This window comes from Lissotriton helveticus, chromosome 2_2, assembly GCF_964261635.1.
Source record: "Lissotriton helveticus chromosome 2_2, aLisHel1.1, whole genome shotgun sequence".
NCBI classification, from domain to species: Eukaryota; Metazoa; Chordata; class Amphibia; order Caudata; family Salamandridae; genus Lissotriton; species Lissotriton helveticus.
The window spans coordinates 334,702,870-334,717,509 of NC_136060.1; the positions used below are offsets into that span (position 1 = coordinate 334,702,870).

Consider the following 14,640-nt stretch of genomic DNA (forward strand, 5'->3'; position numbering starts at 1 on the left):
AGTATGTCGATTTGAAGTAGCTGAATTAATTTGTATAATGCCCCTACCTTCTTATAGTTATTCAGACCATTAATATTTAAAGTACATTTTTTTATCCATCTAATATCTTTCTTCATTACCATCGCTAAAATGTCAACTTTCTGGTTCTTGATCACCCTTTGCCTTATGACTACCAACTTTATCTGTTCTACCTGAACTACTGCTGTCTTACACCCTAAAACCCACCACCAACCCAACCACTGCCTGCCCTTGCACAGTGTACAGCCCCCCTCCCCCCTCCCCAACACATGAGGCTCAGGAACTCTCAGTTCCTGTAAAGTATGGAGTGCCGTGTCCCCCCGTCCCCGAGGACCCTAGAAGGGGAAAAAAAAAGGAAAAGCATACAAGAATTGTAGGGGTGAAAATAATAATCATACGTGTATTAACTCATGATTATAATTCAGACAGAATCTAAAAATTCCTTAGCTTTGACTTCAGATAAGAAAAATTTAGTCTGTCCTCTCCAAATGACTTTCAATTTGGCCGGACTTTGCAGGTAAACAGTTGCCCCTTTCTTCTGAAAATCAGGGATTAATTGTCTAAGATGCCATCGTTTGGCAACTGTCGCCTGACAATAATCCGGCCGAACAAAAAATGTGCATTGCTTAGCCACTGCTTTTTTATCGGGTCTAGCTAGGGCATAAATCTCCTCTCTAGCCAGGAAGTTGTTAAAACCCACTAAGATCGCCCGAGGGTATTCGTCCCCACCCTGCTGATTTTTTTTAACAGAGAAAGGAAAACGATGTGCCCTTTGTACTTCTTTCGCCCAGTCCCAGGACGTCACCCCTGGGAAGGCCTCTGTTAATAACTCTACTACAAATTGCCGGACATTGTTTCCTTCAATTTTCTCGGGAATACCTAAGAAACGTAAATTATTTCTACGGGCCTGATTTTCTAAGCCCGATAGTTTGTACGAGAGATCGTCCCTATGAGCTTTAACCGCCTCCAGTTTTTGTTTCTGCAGAGTTGATTCATCCTCTAGAGCCAATATCCTGGCTTCAGTTTCAGTCACTCTATTTGCTGTTTCCGTCCCAGCTTTGGTTACACGACGAATGGCATTCTTCATTTTAGAGCAGATGGCATGAATACGGAGATTTTCCGCTTTGCTCTCAGCACGATGTGCCATCATAGTGTTGTAAATCATAGATAGAGTGACTTCTGGGCACGTTTCTGAAGTATTCCCATCATCTCCGCCCTCGTGGCTCACTGTAGTACCAGTCCCAATACTAGCTGCACCATCCTCCTGATCGACATTTAATATAGTCCCGTTGTCCACTTTTTCGCAGTTTTTCGCAGCAGAATGTCGTGAGCCTCTTTTTTTCAGTCTTTTAACAGTAGATGCATTGCTATTAGATGAGGTTGATTTGGTTCTCAAAGCCTCTTCCGCACCCGAGCTGCTTTCAGCAGTGTAATCGGCCCAGTCTTTACTCAAGCTCATGCTTTCATCGGAGGTATGATCTGACAGGGAGAAAAAAAATTCAACTACTTCCCCTACTTCTTGTAGACCAAGCATTTCATTGTCTAATCCAGGGCAGGTGACAGCGTTCGTGGGGCTATTAATTGTATTGACCTGTGATTCATGAGTTGAGAAACCAGGACTGGTTAATACATTTGAGATACACCCCGTTCCAATCTGGACTACATCACCCACAATGCTTCTGACATCGTTAGTAGCACCCGGAATTTCATCCTGCTGAGCCTGATCCAGAGAACTCTCCAGGTTTGAAACAACAAAATGAGCAGTCTCGTTTTGAATCAAGGTAGGTAATTGTTTTACAGTTTTTCTTTCAAATAATAAAGTTCCTTGTTTAGTATTGCTGTGTGAGACAGTTTTTTTGGATGATTTATCACCCCTCGCGCTACCGCCATTGACAGTGTCCGCTTCATAGCTTTCAGCGCTTGCAGCATTCATACCTTGTTTAGACGGTTCTTCAAGTGTCGTGTGCTTCGTTTTAGCCCCTCGCGTAGTAACCTTCGTTTGAGGTTTAGGTGGAATTCTCCTCAAACCGGTTATCCCGCTTCCTCGCAAGACAGCACTTTGAAACCCACCCAGAGCCGCCGGAAAACGCCAGAGCGGAGTGCGCCGCAGGGGGAGGAGTAGAGCAAACTGCATTCACTGCTCGATATTGAATCAGAAGCAAAATGCGGTAATCCGTCTTGTCAGTCAGCCGGTTCCCGCGGAAAACAATATAATGTAAAACGATGTCCAGCTTGTATCAATTGCAGTCAGAAAAGTACTTTCATCGGGTGATTTTCTGTTCAAGTGTATTTTCCATCCGCTAGCAGGGCTCAGTCCATGAGCTATTCCCCTTCAGAGAACGCGGAGCAGAGGGCTGAGCTGCTCACACAGCCCACGCCACGGTCGCCATCTTGCCTCCAGCAGACATCTTTCCAATGACAGCTCTAAATTACATTCGCTGTAATGCCATCTCACTGTGATGTTTTACCTTAATGTATAAGATTGAACGGTGGTTTTAAGATAATGAATTGATCTAAGTGCCCACAATTTTATTGTTGAATGTAATGTAACTTTCTTTTATGACTATTTTGTCGAACTAAAGATGATAATGATGAATGACGCATTGTAAGGAAATTAAAAACATTCTAAAATGTGCTTTTCTTTTGTAGGACAATAACGCTATAGAGTAGGTTCAAGATGTCGTATATAAAGAGGGTCAACTTTTCGCATGAGCTAATTAATGTTCTAAGAGCACCACTATCATTTTGAAAGCATTTTGTTCCAGCACTGAAGAAAATAGGTGCTTTGTTGACCATCCATTCAACTTTTACGTTTGTGTAGGAAAGCTAATTATAGCCAAATGAATTCAGATCTGTGAAAGCCAAGACATATTTTACAGTTTAGACCTTGTTTCTGTTAAATTTGAGCGTACACTTGCTATGTGTTCATAGAAATGTAGAAGTGCTGCTATTAAGATGGGTGGCTAAGGCATGAACAAACACAGTGGGCTGTCAATGTTACATGTTTTATTAGTAGTTTACTATCTTTTGTGACATGACAGTTCTGAGAATCACAAACGTACAACTTGTGAATTGAATATTTTATTTTATTTTATTTGTACCCAGTTACATGAACATGTTTAATGCACATCCTCTGCCATTTAACACAAAGAAAGAGAAGCAAGGTACTTCTGAATATTTCAAAATGTTGCTCTTGCTAGACTACATTTCAAATTGATATTCAGACCATGCACATCTACGTAAAATACATACAAATAACTTTTTTCATACAGCACTGGGATTTATTGCTTTGCTTGTTGACTTTAACAAGCTTGTAAACTTGGGAACAAACAAGATACTTCTAGTGATGTTTAACAATTGTTTGAATTCCTAGTATTGTTATATATAGAACTCACTGCACTAAATTCAAGACCAGTTTTACACTCTAGACAAAAGTCGCAGTGGTCACAACTTTTTAGATGTAATATTTTATATCTTAAATTGCCTTTTCATAACTATGAAAATAAGTCACAAATATATGAACAGTTTGCATCAATACACGGAAGCGTTACCTATTTAAAAATACAAATAAGCATTTAAAGTGGCAGCTAGAAGTTAGCAAGACAAATGGTATATAGATGATTTATAAGACATAGGATAGACCCATCTTACTTGTCATATCATTCACTTAAGCAGGCAACAGATTGCAAGGGAGAAAAGATAGATTGTGGAAAATAAATGAGAAGTAAATAACTGATTATTCACAGATGTTAGTAAATAAGTGACAAATTGATTATCAACAGCCAGAAAAGAGCAAACAAGTCAGAGCCAGACTGAGCAATCTACAGACAGACTGAAAGCCAGACTAAGGAAGATAAAGGGAGATCGACTGAGCAACGGACAGACAAATGAACAAAGAAATCAATAGACAAAAAGAAAAGTGGACACAAATAAATAGGTATTCTTAAATATTAACCTCATTTAATATGTTGTTTTAAAGTGTAGTATCTCTAAGACGCATGAGTACTTACTGCTCTTAAATCTGCTAAATTGGCAATAAAAAGTGAGCAATTACTCATGAGCAGCTTTGGTATGGTAGAGTGTGTTGATGATAGAACACCTTTAGTTAAAGAGTAGCCACAAATCCATATCTTGGAATTCAAGGGTTAGAAGAAAAAACACACAGTATACTTGGTTTACCAACAGTGTTAAAGCTTATGTTTCTCATTTCTCTCCAATCATAATAATTGATGTAGTACACACAAGTATCACTTGCAAAACATAGTCAAATGTCTACAAATGGTTACATTATGTGTCCCTTCTTATCATTAGGGACATGAAAAATATCCAAAGTATAGGACGTTTTCATGAGATACTGCTCTGTGTCCTTGTTAGTGAAGTTGGAGTCGGAAGATGGCTTGGAATTTCCAGAGCATTACAGTCATGATGAAAGAATACTAAATCCTGGAGAAATAATGAGAAATACATTTGAATATTGGACATGAAAGAACACAAGAAGCTCAAAACACCATCAAGAAAAATATCTGGAAAATGCAAAGAGGAGCCAAAATCATTGACATACCCTTCTGCAGACGCCGATCATAATAATATATAGGCTCCGAGCTTTTTCCTTCAGAGCAGCGACTCTGGGGAATCTCCCACATCTGGGCGCAGAAATGAAATTGCGCAGCTTTGCCATTACACATGAATTCTGGAACATAAATAACAATATATTTGCTTCACGAGCTTACAAATTGCTGTTTTACTGCTATTATAATCAAATCAATTGTCCTAAGTTGTGACGACATGTTTGTTATATTTCTTGAAATGACAGAGAACTGAAATGCCTCTTATCTTCTTCTTTTTAGAGTTGACATTATTCTGTACAAAATGTGAAAAAAACGTATTTTAAAATAATCTGACTACAATATTTTAGGTAGAAATGGATCTAGATGAACAGCATGACTGGCTAACAGGGCCCGCTAGAGTAGAGTTTAAATACTTGCAGTTTGTTTACAGAGCTAGCAAAGGCAAAGATCCAACTTACTGACAGCAATAGAATGCCTCATATCGCCAACCAACCTTTCAAGCACATCTAAACTCTGCATTTCAGTTTAATCAAGTCACTAGACTCTGGGACTTGAAACTTAAGCACTCCAATGAGGACAAACTCAATGGAGGTGCTACCGGAAGGTTTATGTTAATAGACATTCCGGTGGGAGTATATCTCACAATTCATGAGCCAGATTGCACATAGGTCTTTTATTTCATGTTCTTGAACATTTTATTAAAATTGGTAAGAATATATACCAAGTATGAACACGTTGTCATAATAGCAATGGTTAATAGCAGGGCAAATGAGATATGAAATGGTAAACATTTGTAATTTGAAAAAGATATAAACGAAACAAAAATTCTGAGATATACAGGAGAAAAAGACTATGTTAAATATATAATGTAAGATTATACCCTATAATTAACTGATAATACCCAATAATTATCATATTTATCATAATGAAAACAATTTAACCTTGTTATATACAGTATGAGATACAAAATCAAAAATGCTATACCTTGGAAATTAAATAATAGCAGGGCCTACTAAGTTTACTAATAAACCCATTCATATTATGTAATTAACTTATTATAAGAAAGTCATTCTGCATACCACATTTAGAATTATTATGCATCTTTGATTACATTTTCCCCAAAGGTGTGTGGGTGTGATATCAATCAAATCCTTTTACAAATCCAGTTCAAAAAAGGTTTTCCTTCAGTTGTTAACTATTTCTTTTAAAGATAGCTACATATTAGGAGCTTCAAGAGGTCCTTCAGGCAGTTGAAGAGATTCAAACCAAGCTGATCAAACAAAATATTTTCAGAAAAATGCACCAAATCACATACTGGAGAAGAAGAAAGGTAACCTATGTACTGCACCAAGTCAAAAGCACACTTAGACCATATTCAAATATCTGATCAACCCTGAATAACCTTTTAAATCTCAGATGTGCTACAAAATAGCCAGATCATTTATTCTTATATTGTGATGACTCTACAATTAGGGGCTCATTACGATGTCTGGGGGAAAGGATCCCGGACCGACCAACTTGCGGTCGGTGCTTCCAAGATCCAAATTACAATGCGACTGAACACTGTTCGGTCGGATTCCCATTGTTTCCAATGGGAGCCCGTATTACGTCCGAAAACCAGCCATAACACTGGCTCCTATGGGGAAATGGTGTGTGTGTGTAAAACCCTTAACCCTGTCGCAGGCATCCTATGGTGCCTGCCATACCCTGCAGGATTTTACAGGGGGTACCTTAGTTACCCCCACGCCCACCAACCGTAGGCTGCAGGGGTTAGGGGGCCCGTCCAGGCCCCCAAAGTCACTTTCATACAGCCCGTCCATATCAGGAAGGCCAGTGCCAAAAGGGTCTTGCAAACTGACATCATAATACTGACAGTGGAAACGCCGTCTATAGGGGATTACACAGTTGTGAAGATTCCGACTGTCGGGTGGAGGCACTCTGCCCAACATGGTAGTGATCCACTTAGTCTTTTAAGAAATGTATGTTTTTCTGGCAAATGCTTCAATAAAAGTAAAAAGTTAATTGCCTTTTGTCAAACAGAGAAAAATAGAGAATAGCAGAACCACAGGTTTTCTTTGTCATACAAACAATTTCCCAAAATGAAAAAAAGGAAACTACGGTTGTTATTATTATTCAGACTTACAGGAAGTAATATTTCATTATCCCTGTCTATCCAAAATCAAATTCAAGTTTCAAAAGGCAAGCTGTGAGCAAAACCAAGCATGTTTTTTGTTCTTTAAATATTTGTTAAGTAAATAATTCTAACAAAGCTCAATGGTAAGTTAACAGACAGTACAGAGATACTGCAAAGGACAATGGAATATAGTCCTGTATCTGATCAAACATTATCTGATCTACCCCATCATAAATACATTTTACCGGAAAGTGTCTCTGACAAGCAAACTTGAAATATTCTGACATAATTGAAATCCAAAGTAATGGTTTCTTTTATCAACTCTGAAAACCAGATTCCTAAATATATATTGTGAGACTATGCCAAATCACAATTTTAAATAAACTCCTTGAAAAAATATTATGATTACTTGAATATTATCAATATTTGAGTTTGGAATATTAATCAATTTTCTCAAATACTTATTTATAGTGAGTCTCTATTTGTGACACCCATTCCATGAAAATATATTCAGAAGTAGAATATTTAATGTCACTGTCACCATATATAAAAACATGAATTACCAAAATAGTCTTTATTGTTAAAATAGGCAGTAAAGGTAAAAAGGCCCGTCTGGTTTCACATTTTAGAAATATGTAGTAGGATGCACCCCATTAACGAATGAATGCATCAGGGGGATCATACAACAAAGACACGATATTCAAAAATGTAGGGCAAACACCATACCAATATATTCACTTAATCATAAAAAATATCAACCTAAATGATCACCAAAGCTTTTTGGCATTTTGTCATGAAGCAACCAGGGGTACATTGCTAATTCAATCAATCCACTTGTAGAGCGCGCTACTCAAGGTGTTGGGGGGGGGGGAGTGCCGCTACTGCTCGAAGTGCCAGGTCTTTAGGTGTTTCCTGAATGTGAGGTGGTCCTGGGTTAGTCGTAGGTGGGCGGGGAGGGAGTTCCACGTCTTGGCCGCCAGGTAGGAGAATTACCTTCCTCTGGCGGTGGTTCTGCGTATCCGTGGGACGGTGGCGAGGGCGAGGCTGGCGGAGCGGAGTTTGCGTGTTGGAGTGTAGAACGTGAGGCGGTTGTTGAGGTATTCGGGACCTTTGTCGTGGAGCGCTTTGTGTTCGTGAAGAGCCTGAATGTGATCCTTTTGTTGACGGGGAGCCAGTGCAGGTCTCTCACGTGGGCTGATATGTGACTGTGGCGGGGGATGTCGAGGATGAGTCGTCCGGATGCGTTCTGTATGCGTTGGAGTCTTTTCTGAAGTTTGACTGTGGTTCCTGCATATAGGGCATTCCCTTAGTCTAGTTGTCTGGTGACGAGGGCCTGGGTGACCATCTTTCTAGTTTCAGTAGGGATCCACCGGAAGATCTTACGGAGCATGCGCAGGGTGTTGAAGCATGAAGAAGAGATGGCGTTGACTTGCTAGGTCATCGTGAGAGACGAGTCCAGGATGAATCCCAGGTTGCGTGCGTGGTCAGTGGGTGTTGGTGCGATGCTCAGTTCTGTGGGCCACCAGGAGTTGTCCCAGGTGGATGGGGATGGTCCGAGGATGAGGACCTCCGTCTTGTCTGAGTTCAGTTTCAGACGGCGGAGTTTCATCCATTCAGCGACGTTTTTCATTCCTTCCTGGAGGTTGAGCTTGGCGGCGGCTGGGTCTTTGGTGAGGGAGAGTATCAGCTGGGTGTCGTCGGTGTATGAGATGATGTTGAGGTTGTGTTTGCGTGCGATGGTGGCGAGGGGGCTCAAGTAGATATTGAAGAGGGTTGGGCTGAGCGATGAGCCTTTGGGTACGCCGCCGATGATCTCGGTGGCCGCGGAGCGAAAAGGAGGGAGGCGGACTCCCTGGGTTGTGTCAGAGAGGAACGAGATGATCCAGCCCAGGGCTTTACCTTGAATCCCAGTGTTGTCGAGGCGGGTTATTAGGGTGCGATGGCAGACTGTATCAAAGGCGGCTGAGAGGTCTAGGAGGATGAGGGTGGTGGTTTCCCTGTTGTTGAGTAAGCTCCTGATGTCGTCGGTGGCTGCGATGAGGGCGGTCTCGGTGCTGTGGTTGGCTCGAAATCTGGACTGGGATGGGTCGAGGGATCCGTTGGCCTTGAGGAATGTGGTCAGTTGTCTATTGACGTCTTCTCGATCACTTTCGCCGGTAAGGGAACACGAGAGAGGGGGCGGATGTTTTTGAGGTCTTTAGGGTCCGCTGTGGGTTTCTTCAGTAGGGCGTTGATCTCTGCGGGCTTCCAGCTCTCTGGGAAGGTGGCAGACGTGAGGGAGTTGTTCATGACGTTCCAAAGGTGGGGAGCGATGATGATGTCGGCTTTGTTGAAGATGTGGTGAGGGCATGGGTCGGAGGGTGAGCAGGAGTGGATGGTGTTCATAGCGTGGGCGGCGTTAGTTTGGTGGCTGGGGGCGGAGTCTGGGCGCCGAAGCTGTTGTGGATATCGGCGATCTTGAAGCTTCACTCAATATATTTCACCAGGTGTTGAATCTTTCTTCAAGTAGAATTGTTAAATCTGTCTGACTAGAGGAGGAATATATTGACGTGAAATTCTGCAGCATATAGTTTCTTATAAAATATTTTTAAAACAGTTTCAAACCTCTGATATGGCCACCATATGTTTTGCATTGCCATGTGCCGAGTATCAAACATGGAAGCGATTCATTTTTAATAAAACAGCAAGAAATCTTCTTCTTTTATTTTGACCACCATTGCATTTTGTTTGAACTTTAAAAAAAACACATGATCTTTCTGTTGCTATCATTCAACATCATGCTACTCTGTATTAACTCTATACGTTGATGTGAACTAAACAGTACATCATTTAACAAAGAACAATTTAATATCAGCTCTTTTAGAGTCAAAATCTGAATCCATGGTAATGAGCAGAAATCAGGAATGACCAAATTTTTAAATTAATATTTTAATTTCTTACATTTTTTGTGAAGCGTCTGCAATACAGAACATTGGTACAGCTTGTCAGCTACTCACTATGACGACGAATTGTTTAAATGGTATACTCTGATATGTACATTGATAAAACGCCGTATCGGATGCACCAATATAAGGACACTATCATTTTATTAAAAAGAAATATATAGGAACAAAGAAAGTAAAGAGGGAGAAACTGAGAGAGAAAAGAAACTGTTGAATGATAGAAGAGAAGTCACAGGGGTGTTTGAGAGGTTAGCGAAATGAAGTGAGTCAATATAAAGCCTGTATCTTGAGATTGGTGTAGTCAGATCATGTTTTACGTCTTATGTATGGCTCACACCGTAAATCCATTTTATTCAGTTAGGACACCCTAAGTTAAGAAGTGCCATAGAAAATCGAAATATGCTATGGAACCTATTTCATTTTAGGATAAACTAATATTCATATACCTTCTGTAGCCTCAGTATACAATTACAAATATTATTCAGGATCATCTGCTCCTAAACTTTAGCAATTTTTTTATTGCCATCTACAGTCTTCATTTTTGGTTCCATTTGCTGTGGTGACAGACTGTGTGGCAACTTCACTGCTGTAGTGCTTTGTTTTTGATCTTGGTGTATGTCTTGAAAAAAGCAGTGAAATGCAATATTAAATTTCTGTTGTCAAGTGGGCCTAGGTCCTTGTTTTAGGATATTTAATTTCTGATATAAAATTTCTTTTTTGAAGAATTTAATTTAACACATAAGAAATCACCACACACCACTTTTCCCCACATTTAAAAACCTAATTCTCTCTTGATTGACTTTTTTGTTGATTTAGTATGACCATATAATCCTTGATACTTAGCCTTAGCAATCAGATCCAAGAATAATGTTCAGAGTATTGCCCATATACTTTGCAGTAAACATAATTAAACTGCCACGAAGGCCATCATTAGTACAACTGACTAAAACCGCAAAATTTGAAAATTGTGGCATCAGCTATTTTCTTGTTTGTCTGCAGCAGACATCTTAATTTGCTTCAACAACAAGCAGAGCAAAATACCTCAGGCAAGTGCCCCTTGCTACTTTTGACTGGCAAGCATATAATAAGAATGATATGTATACTGAGACTAATTATAATTAGATGGAGAGCAGCCAGACAGATTAGCGTAAACAACAGGAGGTTTCTTCAGGTTTGATTGCCCGGCCTTTAATTTATTAGCCCCAGATGACTAATGATTACCCACTGGGGAGAGACGCAAAATGTCTGCCTCAGCCTAGAGGCTAAAGTAGTCAACAGGGAAGAAAGACAGCAGAATCATGCTGTGGTCCACCGATGGCTAACTGCAATATTCCAGTCTACAATAACAGAGGAGGTTACCAAAAAAGGGATCAATCTGAAAGCTGTGATTACAAATTCATTATTCTTTCCATCTGATTTGAAAAATAAATGATCCCTTCTGCATGAAGGCGATCAATAATAAGTGTTTAAGATGCTTTTGTACATTTGTGATAAAAAACGCTTGCATGTGAGGAACACCTCTCCCTGAACTAACACATGATGTGGTAAGAGCCATTGACTGATATGTACGAAATTATATGACTGATATTGATTAGGGTCTTTTGGACAGCAGGTTAAAAACTAGGGAGGAACAAAGTGATAGCATCAAAACATTTTCTCCTGAAATTACTGCACTTTCAAGTGTTTGGAAAAAGAGAATTTCTTGCACATGGAAATTTAATGTTACCAGTTAATCACTGTTTCTGTGTACATTCACCGGTAAAGTAAGGTAATTTATATAATGTGCATGGTTTAAAATGTATTGAGATTTGTCCCCATATGCGTCTTCCTATACAATCTTATCTGCAATATGACCTCTTTAAATTATCTTTCATTAGCTTAAACCTCCTATCTTGATTTATTGTTTACCACTATAGCAGACTGAAGCATGCTGCATGACAGAAAATACTGTCACTAGGAATACATGTGTCTATCCAATTAGAACATCGACATGTTGGCAAGTCTAATGAAGAATATGAGGTGGCTCAGGCCTTATTATTTCTAGTATAAGCCTTTCCAGCATTTCAGTGGTTGTCTTTCTGTTTCTCCCTTTTTATTGTAGAAAATTCCACTCTTAATGGGTGGAACAGCCTTATAGACCTCCTGCCTCTGGCTTTCCTGGATGTTAAATTTTCTCTCCCACACTAAAAGCTATAAATCTGATTCAGTGCCTTTAACAACCGGTATAGCACTCAACAGAACCCCTTTGGTTTTTAAAATAACTATCCTTTTATAATCAATTACATTATTGCAACAGTTTTGAAGAGCTATTGTGTCACTTTCCTGTGTTACTTATTGTTTAGCATGATTGTATTCTCATGAAAGTAAAATATTTTGAGTATCAGTTATAGATAAGTCCAAAATCATTATCCTTCGGGTCTCTTAAATTGTGTTGCTACTAATTTATGATGGTTGTCTCTCTAAATTAGCAGACAATTTTGCCAAAGTGCTAATGACATGTTGACTATGAGTGTAATCATTTCACTCACTGTCTTTGAGTGTTCCATTTCAGCAAACTTTACCAGAATATACATACCTTATGGGAACTCTTTTCCAAGCACTCTTCCCTTTTTCAGATCAAGGCTAATATTTTTACCCTTAGAAAGTGAGGATTGTAATATTTTGCAGGTCCCTTTGCATTACTACATGGTGTTTAACTGATTCACCTTCCAAAATGTTGTAAACAGCTTAGCACTTACTTTTTGAAGACTCCCCACCCCATAAATTTATAGAATACTTTGATCGTCCAAAAACATGTTCGACCAATTTCTTGTGATTACTCTCTGCTAAAGGATATGAAATCATGCCATCAGACCTTAATGAAGACTAACAGTAATATATGGAGCCTTTTTCACAGTGAACAAATGGGAATTTGAAAGCCTCAGATGATTTATTCATAATGCAAATTCTACATACATATAGACTGCGTTAAAAATATCCAATATTTTTAATTTAAACAGATATGAGTTGTGGAACTATCAACATTTAATAGTTAAATAATTAAGTTAAGTAGTTAAACTTCCAAGAGGAGCAGTGGATGCATTCATATGCTGGTATCATGCTGACCTTGCCTGACATTCTAGGATACTGCTAGTATGTAGACCAATAATCTATTACAGCTGAGTTTAGAGGTGTACAACATTTGTACTCCCAATTTGTTGTTTCTGTTATCTATGAAGAATTAGATAGGATTGCATTACATTTGGTGTTTTACTTGATATTACTGGCCAAAGCACAGGCATTCCAAGTACTACTAGGGGGAATACCCAACTTTTCAGCTTATGCAATCACAAAGAAGAGTATGAAAATGGTAGGGAAAAAGCAATCCAGATGAATTCCTGGATTTCAGGATACGTCTGTTTTATGGAACAGAGATCACAGGCCCAGTGGATGGGGACCCACCTATCAGAGTAAACCAACTATCAGATTATTTTCTTCCATATAAGGCATAAAATATTTTTTTTCTGCTGCTCTGAAATATTTGAAAAAGTTCATATTATAGTTATCAACAGTTCTGAATAAATGGTATTGAACCAGCAGAGCATATAAGGACAAAACTGCTGATGTAAGTTTATGATTGGTAAAGGATAGATTAGTTGTGTCTAGCAGCAATTACCAGCATCAGTGCTTAATTAGAGCAGTGTGTTTTGGTAGGAGGTACAAGCACTCATTTTTGGGGACCACCACTTACTGTTCCATATCAGATACTGACCGAGAGCAAAAGAGAAAGAACACACAAACAGTAAAAAGGAGGAAGATATTCAACGGAAAAATCATCACAAAGGGAGAGCCCAGGTACCCGAAGAGTGAGATAAAAGGGCAGGGAATCTATGGTAGGAGATCGAAGAGGTCTGACATTTAATAGCACTGGTTGCGGACTTCTGAGCAGTGTTTTAGGATTTGGCACTAGTTTTTTTAATTTAATTTTTTTTGCAAATTAAGTATTCACCACCACTTTCCTGTGCATGTTTTTTTATACAAACTAGGTGCGGAATAGCACCTCCATTTACATGCAAAAACACAGAAGGGAAATGTTATCAAATAAATCAATATTCAAATTCTTTGTAGTTTCTATGCATGGTTTATCTTTCATGTTGCTGTATTGGAGGTAATGGTTGGAATAAAAGAGGAAAACTATGGTGTGGTGGGGAAGTCATGATTGTGGGGAGCAGCCAACTATAATAAAACGCTAGCCCTAAAATTCTAGAGGTATTTTTGACATATGGTATATGAATGGCCTCAGTGGCTAAGTACTTAATCTGGGGGCTTCTACCCATAAAGCTCATCTAATTTTTTTAAGAAGACACCTTAAATCAGATAACAATATGAAATAAATGTTAATAGATATCAATATCTTAAGTTGAGAATACCATGTTCTTTCCCTCAGTGTAATATAAACACTTGAATATGATTTTCTAAACCCTTAAGCATCATTTCAAGTATGACAGCTCTGTGAGCCATTTGCCCAGATTAGATAATATCAAAATGTCATAAGCCACACTCCTGCTGTAGGCATTTAGCTACATAATAAAGATGACCTAAAGGCACCTTGCATCAAATTTGTGCTTGATTTAAACACTGCAGCAGAAAGAGTAGTGCAAGGACAATCACCCAAACATAAGCTACTTGTGATGTGTAATTTGCATCCTTTACACATTTTATGGGTGGGGCTAGAATATAATAGCGCTGGTATCTTTTTTGCACCTAGTTTCCTCTGGTGTTTCACAGACAGCCATACTACACTATTTATGTTGATCTGACTTTGCATGAAATCATGAATGTTTGTGTGGTTTTCACCCCATGATACTCCATTTGCATAGCTGTTATAGGGCCTGACACTACATGCAGTAAAAGGGATTTTGGTGCAGCACTTCAGTCAACTTATGTTTCAATGAGCAGCGCTACCATTTGTTTCAGTTAGCACTTCTGTGTGTTGTAT

At 39.1% G+C, this 14,640-nt stretch overlaps 1 protein-coding gene across 1 annotated transcript in view; it reads right to left on the minus strand.

The window, feature by feature from the left end:
* Positions 1-3,106: 3,106 nt before the first annotated feature.
* CYTL1 (cytokine like 1) overlaps positions 3,107-14,640 on the minus strand; it is a 102,604-nt gene continuing 91,070 nt past the window's right edge. Inside the window, exons 3-4 of the mRNA XM_078678994.1 lie at positions 4,580-4,708; positions 3,107-4,461 (exon numbers count right to left, since the gene is read on the minus strand). Coding sequence (XP_078535120.1) covers positions 4,363-4,461; positions 4,580-4,708 — 228 coding nt within the window. The 3' untranslated portion in view covers positions 3,107-4,362. The remainder of the gene's footprint in view (positions 4,462-4,579; positions 4,709-14,640) is intronic.